Consider the following 8,701-nt stretch of genomic DNA (forward strand, 5'->3'; position numbering starts at 1 on the left):
CTCATTTCATTCAATTCAGAATTGGTTCTTTCTTTTAGGAGACAATAACTCAGTTTATCGTGCACTTTGATCTTTGATATTACACACAACATGAAAGGTAATATCCGAAAAAGAATAAAAGGGGCACTTTAATGTATGAATTTCACTGCCTTAGATTCAAAGTATAAAATTAAGTGTCATCTGCAAACAAATTGTGCTCGAGGTATAACCACATATGTACTACACATCACATCTTCCACTAACATTTGACATCCTGAAAGTGTACATTTTTTGTCTTTATTTAACACTGTATCTAGTGTTTTGTATTGATGTGATTGTGTTCAGAGGCATCATTCCCATTCTAACTGAGGGAGCACTTTTCCCAAAAATATTATATTTCAAATGTATTGATTAATAAATGAAGTTGCACACATTTTGTGTATAAAGAAGTGTTTGACTAATACGCTGTGGCAGAAATCACCCATTAATGTCGAAATCTGGTCAGTCTAGTCGAGATCTGCAACTCATACCACTCAAAATATCAAAGATGGTCTTTTTCCTAAATTAATGCATAAGGATCATTTTCAGTCAAATTCAGTTCTCAAAAAAATTACGATGGAATTTGATTTTGAGCCCGGGACCGTTTGCATGCTATACGCTAAACACAAACTGTACAGTGAAATTGCCACTCAAAATCATGTGCTGTGTTTTGTTAATAGCAATGCCTTTTGGTTTGATTTTTTGTTAGCTAATGCAGTGTCATTCATAAATGTTTAATGTGGTTTAAGTGCCCAAATATTTTGTATGCACAAAAATGCTTTGTTTCACCCGGCTGACCTTAATCAAGCAGTCAATCTGATGTTGTATTACATGCACTGTATTCCATTATTTCTTATGCTGTTTAGAATAGTCTTTAACACTTGTTTTCTTCTCTCACAGGTCAAAGTAAAAGGATATCTGCCTTATCACCCAGTCATAATGATGAACTGATGTTTGAACTTGTCTTTCTACGTAAATGTCTTAACATGATAGTGTCTTACGGACTGTCGGAGGAACACGGAACCGACGCTTTAACCTCAAAGACTCGAGCAACCGAGTGGATTTTCTTTGTCTACGCCCAGCCCTTCCTCCTCCAGAGCTCGAGAGAGCCCTCGTGTGGCCGAACCCCCTCAGCAGACTCCCGTCTCTCTCTCTCTCTCTCTCGGCCATTAGCAGTGCAAAACAGAGGAACAGATCGCATCGATGTCTGCGGACAGATCTGCAATAAGAAAGACTTGGAATCGTGCAATGGACCGAACGGATATAGTTGTCAGTGTGTCCGACTGACTTTCACGGAATCCATCCATCCATCCTTAAAGAATGTTCATTAACCAGTCAGTATGATATTAGTTATCTAGTCCTACAGTCCTTCAAATGGTAAATGGAGTGGAGAGTCATTATTCTGGTTGTTTACAAAGGGTTATTCCAAGCATTGGGATTACCTTCGGTGTTTAATTGCAACCCAAGTAGTTTTTCTTCTCTCTCCTGGATGTACTCGTCTTGAAAGTGCCAAGAACAGTTAAGAAAAAAAACAAATCAGTAGCTGCTAAGAGATTCATATTTTTTTTTGGAGTTAAAGACAGTCCTAAAAAAAAAACCTATGAGTTTATCGGTTCGACGTCACCATTGGATTCAGCCGTATTTGTTTGCATGAGGTGTTAAAATCTGTTGCGTATTTAATATCTTTCAGCTAGACATAGGCCGACCTCGGAAGGGGTTCCAGTTGGCCTAGAGCGACTGTCCTTACTCCGAAAGGTTACTTGTGAATATTGTTGTTTTTTAAGACGGTGTTGAGTCTTGTTAACAAGATAACGGATAGAAAACCAATTGTAACTTCTTTCTATTTTAAGCCTTTTTTAACATGTGTGCCAGTGTTCACTCTTTTCTAGTAGACTAATAATTTGTTATGCCGTGTAAGTGGGCCTTTCTTTTTCGATATACTTGTACATATTGAGGGGGGATAGGGGTAGAGATGCAGTATTTCTAGTGATGTGATGTACGAGGAGGTGTGTGGAAGGAGTCTACTTGGGGTTAAAACGTTTTTGTTTTGTGTAGTAGCAGGAACCCAAGAATATCGAGTCTCTAAATAATTTCTTAACCCAACTTTTAAGTGAGAGGTTTCCCCTGGATTCAGCTGCGCTGTATGGCTTCTTTCGTAACCTGCTTCCTGAATGAATATCAAGGAACGAGTTTCTTTTTGTGCTGCACTTTCAATCGCCTAAAATACTGCACATATTGTAGCCCTTGTATGATGCGTGAAAGCGTGAAATGTCTTCATTTCGGTCAAACTACCATGCCAAACACAGCTGAATAACGCATTTTCCCCTTCCTTAACAGATAATGGATGATGAAATATGTATTTCTCCACTGTATATTATCTTTTCCCTTGAACTGATTCTAGTAACTGTGTGGGGTTGACATATATCTGTGGTTTGGTGTAGAGAAAGTGCCTAAAATGACATCCTGTGAACATTCCAATAAATGGCAATCTGCTCTCACCCAGAACGGCTGTACATAAACAGAGGGTCTGACTGAACTGTGTTTAATCAAACCCCTTGTGAACTGCACTGGCAAAGCTAAGTGGCTTTGATAATTAATAAAGATATTTTAGCCGCACCACTCTCCAGAACTCACTGGCAAATAATTCCCCGTAGTCTTTGTGCATCCGACTCAATATGGAGTGACGTATGAATGGGTAATGCGATTCAATAAGAATGATGACATTAGGAAAGGAAACCTGTTTTGGGTATATCTCTCAAAACCTTTCAGAAACGTTTATATTTAGGTTATATTTCATCCCCAAAATCAAAATATAGAGAGAATATATTTTGCTGTATAAAAAACTAGATTTTATTTTGTTTGTATTAATATGTGGAATTAATTTATAATTTATCATAAATGATAATATTATTTATTACATTACTGTAATGCACAAAGATTATTACGGTAATAGTACCGGTCAAAAGTTTGGAAACATTACTATTTTTTATGTTTTTAAAAGAAGTCTCTTATGCTCAGAGGCAATATTGTGAAATATTACAATTTAAAATAATGGTTTTCTATTTTAATATACTCTAAAATATAATTATTTCTGTGATGCAAAGCTGAATTTTCATCGGCCATTACTCCAGTCTTCAGTGTCACATGATCCTTCAAAAATCATTCTAATATTCTGATTTGATACTCATGTAGGAAACAGTTGTGCTGCTTAAAATTTTTTTGGAACCGTGATACTTGTTTCTAGATTTATTGATGAATAAAAAATGAAAAAGAACAGCATTTATTCCAAATATAAATATTTACTATCACTTTTTATCAATTTAACACATCTTTGCTGAATAAAAGTATTAATTTCTTTAAAAAAAATAATGAACCTAAACTTTTGAATGGTAGTGTATATTGTAACAAAATAATTATATTTTAAATAAATGCTGTTCTTTTTTAACTTTTTATTCATCAAAGAATCCAAAAAAATTTGATTTCTGAGGGATCGCGTCACATTGAAAACTGGAGTAATAATGTATACATCTATATATAATTAAGTGTTTTAGTAGCATTTTTTTTTTTTTTTTTTAGGGATTTGGGGGTGAAATGTGACCTGGACATGTTTTCAAGATATTTGCCCTTATAACTTTTGTTGTTTGGAGGTTCATGATTGCCTAAACTACTCAAAGATTAGCATCTTGCATCAGTCTGGCTGCTGTACGAGTGACTTTTAAGACTTGTAAATACATCCTGATTCAACATGGTGCTTGATTAGACTATATTATAATGAATAAACAGAGCAAAGTTAAAGCAAATAAAAGAAAAAATGTTCTGGTTCTCAATATACTTGCAAGGCACAGTCTAAACGTATGTGAGATTTACCCTGCATCATGTAAAACAAGACTTGACAATGCTAAATATCAAATTTGACTATCATAATTATTGAGCTGAAAGAAACCTGAATGAAAATTAATATGCTCCAAAAAATCTTGCATGATGCTTCTACCCAGGAGTGTATGTGATGTCACAACGACAATGCTCTAACCAAAACTGTAAATAAAAAAATATGGATTTAGAAACTAGTTTAAATACTTTGTGAAGTGGTTTGAACGAATTCAAAAATATAGCTTTTATTTGACGATATACTGTGTAAGAGTAGCTCAACCATTCTCGTTAATTAAATGGTCCATTAAGATATTCTAAAACAAATGACACTAGATGCTTTAAACAGTTTTCCAGGTTGTTTTCATTGGATTCAGTGCTGAGTTTTGATTAGATAGGCCTTTTCTATTTCTGTTTCTTTTAAAAAATGACTGTAAATAAAACCAGACTGTGTTAACGACTCTTTATTTTGCTTCTATTCTCTTTTACTTCACTTCTTTGCTTTATTATGTAATGTCTAAGTATAGTAACATGTCATACAGCACATAGCGACTGCGCCTAGCAACAGACTGTAGCTTTGACATTGTCAATGATGACTGTCTTCCACTTAAAAAGGAACCGCTGTCAATCATACACCACAAGCCCTGAATATCAGCAGTGATGTGCATGTTCCTTCTGCACACAGCCTTTTGTTCTTGTGTAAATGCTTACGGCTAACAGGCTGCGTTTGTTTGTTTTACAGTCATGTGCTGTGTAATTGCCCAGTGGGAAGCAAGTGATTAAAGATCGCATATACACACACACACACACACACACACACCTAATCAGTGATGCCGTTACCTGAGCTACGGTAAATCTTTTCAAAGGGGCTTTTGAATGTAATTGAGAGTCTGCAAGCTGATTTTGGAATAAATGCATCTAGTTAAGACAAGAACCTTTCTTGGAATAAAAAAAAAGGGAGAACAAAAATATGGCTTTGTTGGAGCACTTTGTTCCCACTTCAGCAGAGACCCAGTGAAGACATCTAAAGGAATAAGGGAGTTAAGAAGAGGGAGGGGGGGGAGGGGGATCAATTGAAATGACTGAGATACTGTATGTGTACTGCGCTTTGAGCTGCACGCGGAGGTCACGTCGTAATCTGCAAAGCGCAACGTTTAGAGCTATTGATGATGTGCGGAAAACCCACCGCGCAAAACGGGAATCAATTATCTCCCCGTTCCATTCTTTACAAAGACTGTATGGTGTTTTAAAGAGAAGAAAACGGTTGTGCTGTGGAAGGAGGTGATATATAGGGATGAAAGACCTGATTTTGCCAAAGAATGCTGCTGACACTGAAGCTGTTCCCTGCACTTTTTGATGGCATAAGCTTTCCCTCCCATTACCTTACCATTTTATACCTGTCCATCAAACACTGAGTCTGGGCTTTGTGCCACAGACCCCATAAGTAGTTGAATCATTATAATGATGCATAATATTTTACATCATTGATGGGAGCTATGACTTATTATAGGACTGAATCATCTAATTGCTTTGGCTTCTCAGTGCAGAGTTTCTGGAGTTTTCCCTCATGATTTGATCATCAAAGCTACAATATCAGGCGTAGCGTCAGTTCTGGCAGGTCACGTTAGTCAAGCTCGCATCAGCTGACCCTCATCTGATCCACATCTACCTATAGGAATACGACGCCTATCACCATATACATATATAAGCTCCTTCAGTATTATCAGCAGCTATCGCGTTTCTCAGGAGCTAATTACCCTCCTCCATCCCCAGCTCCTCCTCTCGCCCAGTCAGGATTTGGCATTCTGATTCCCCTTGAATCAGAATCAATTCTCGAAATATGTTGTACTTTAAAAATTTTTATTAAATCTATTTGCAAACTTTCATGTTGGTTCTGTTCTGTTTACCCCAGGGGGGGTTATTGCTGCTCTCCCTGCTCTTATCCATGCTAGGCTGCATGGATGCGTAGGGAGTTCTCGCCCAGAACGGAACCATACCGCCAATCCAAACTATTGTCAATCGTATTTGACGGTACACTCTAAACAAAAATGGTGCTAAATAGCACTAAAAGTGGTTCATTGGCTTGTAATCATAGGGGAACCACTTTAAGTGCCATATAGCACCTACCTTTGTCAAATGGTGCTATGTAGAACCATAAGAGGTGCCATATAGCACCTTAACCACCCCAAAGAACCGCTAAAGAACCGCTGAAGAACCAAACTGGGCTTAACAGGTTCTTTAAATAGTAGTGGTGCTATATAGCACCTTAACCACCGCAAAGAACCCCTGAAGAACCATTTTTTTTTTAGTGTGTAGTGGTCCTGACAGGAATGTAAGTTTTGGCCCTCTAGTGGTTAAAAAAAATTAAACTGCATGTGTTTTGCGGAATAACATTGGGTCTCATTCACTAGATTATTTCGTAATTGTGCGCACAGGAGAAATTCTCACAAAAAATATCCGCAACGCACGTACGCACATGAATTTGTTCTTAAAGGTGCAGTATGTAAGATTGACAGCAAGCGGTGTGAAATAGGTACTGCAGTTCAAATTCAAAATATTTGAGAGAGTTGTTTCCCCCGCCCCTTCCTCCTCAGACTCAACGTTCACGCAGATTTCCAAATTGAGGACAAGCAACAGGAGCGAGTGCGATTGACAATGGAAGGCGAGGAGATACACACTTGTAAGTTGATGAGTTGATTTATCCGTGTTTTAATATGCTCCCGTTCATAGAGATTTTTAGATGGATGCCGAGGCTTTTTTAGGTCAGGTAGAATCTGCGATCTCTGATCTAGTTTGTTTGCTGGCTTCCATGGCTGCAATACTCTGTGTTTTCCGATAACTGGCAACCTGGGGTGTCGAAATACTATTGGGTAAATTGGCAGTGGGCTGGATCACACTGACTGGAACAAAAACAGACATTCCGACATGGAACGCACAAGTAAAATAACTGGCTGTAGCATTGTCAAAAAATTACATACAGCACCTTTAATCTCGTTCTAATGTTAGTAAATTTGGAGTATAAGCGAGTATAAGTATATATTGGAGTATATACTTGTGTATAAGTACACGAGGTTAGTCTTTTGCATAAAACACAGCCAAACCATCTCCATATTATGACTTTCCGCACATACAGCCTTTCGTCACTCTCGGCAAACATATGCCGCTCAGTCGAGCAAAGCCATAAGCCAGGTGTGTCATTCTCAAAACCAGTTCAAACACAATAAACACCTTTTATACAGACCCAGCTTACTGAACTCTCATTAGCCGGCTAATGGCTATATCTGCATTATTCAGAGAAACCTCACGCCTGAAGCTCTTTCACGTAGGCTATGTAGGCTACATGATGAATTTAAGATTAAATTAAATTGTCTCATACATTTTTTTATTATATAATTTTAATATGATAATTTAATATAAAACTAATATAAAATAATTATAGTCGTGTTAAGATTAAATATAACTTCTTAACAAGATTAGCCTATAAGGCCGCACAGATAAATTGCTTTTTGCGTAGGCTATGAGTGGTTTCAGTTGTTCCTAAAAAAAATATATATTAAATTTAGAATAAATTTTACTACAAAGTTTTTGGTGAATCATGGTTTGTTCCTGAAAACGTTTGTACGCAGATTTTACGCACAAATTTGTGCGTAATGCTTAGTGAGACAGATTGTTTTGGTTGTGCTTCGGCTTAAAGCATATAGACACAAAAATAACAGTTTCTTTGTTTCACAACTGAAATGATCCATCCATTGTCATTTTTAGCTTCATGCTATTCTACGCACCACGTGACAAGCGCAGGAGAATAAGGTATGTATGCAAATAATGTAATATTCCCGCGAAACCGTCCCGACAGTTCCATAAATTGTAGATTTCTAAAAGTGTTTTTGGGGCACTTTCTCATTAATAACATTTTGGTTTCTTTTTTTTCTTACAGTTATCCTGCGTAGTTTTAATTATTATAGTAACAATTAGTGGTGCTTGCTAATAATAATGCAAGAATCACTATCAGGCCTATTACTGCTAATATTGCTTGGGAGTTGTTCCTAAACTTTGAAGCGACACTTCTAAAGGATCTACAGACATGAATTGAACCTAAAATTGCACAGCTTGTTGAAAAGAGGTCCTATTGTTTTTGTAGATCGGACATAACATTTTGCTTGGCAGATGAAAAATTAGCACACACAAAAAAAAGAATATCATAGAGATATAGGACAGCAAACAACCCGCATAGCAACAACCCAGAACACCCTAGCAACTACAAAGCAGCATGCTAAAAAAAACAGTCAAATCACCTTAGCAACTGCATAGCAACACCCTGGCAACCACCCATAAGCACCTGCCATTGTGATGGCATGTATTTCACAGGCAATCTTTGTATCCAACCTTTTATATCCACATAGGCACTACAATGGCAGTAAATATGAATATAGATGACTCAAGGAAGAGGCAGGGAGGGGCTCTCTGCTTCAACAACTGAAACGAGCCTCCGTGTAGAGCAGGATTCGCTTGCTTTGAATGTGTGATGCGTGCTTGAATGCGTTCTGTGACATTGTGACCCCTCTTCGATTCATCACAGATAATAACAGATGGTCACTCCTTAGAATTTTTTTAATAATCCTCCTAACAGATGGACATTTAAGCATGACTAATACCCGTGATTTTGATTTATTAATTAATGACGGGTTTGTGTCACGCTTTTACATTGCCACATGACAGTGACTAGGATTTGACTAACATGCTCCGTTTAAAAAGCCATCTTGGGAAACAGTTGCACTTTTTGAAAGAATGGCCATCTTGTGTTTTGATGTGTTTGCAT

At 37.3% G+C, this 8,701-nt stretch overlaps 1 protein-coding gene across 1 annotated transcript in view; it reads left to right on the forward strand.

The window, feature by feature from the left end:
* The window catches only part of nkain2 (sodium/potassium transporting ATPase interacting 2), a gene marked incomplete at its 3' end in the record, with an annotated part of 163,981 nt that extends 158,252 nt beyond the window's left edge, over nucleotides 1–5,729 (forward strand). The window contains exon 7 of the mRNA XM_082148324.1: nucleotides 919–5,729. Within this exon, the coding sequence (XP_082004450.1) occupies nucleotides 919–928 (10 nt within the window). The remainder of the gene's footprint in view (nucleotides 1–918) is intronic.
* Nucleotides 5,730–8,701: the final 2,972 nt, after the last annotated feature.

Source organism: Leuciscus leuciscus, assembly GCF_965113295.1.
Source record: "Leuciscus leuciscus genome assembly, chromosome: 19".
NCBI lineage: Eukaryota > Metazoa > Chordata > Actinopteri > Cypriniformes > Leuciscidae > Leuciscus > Leuciscus leuciscus.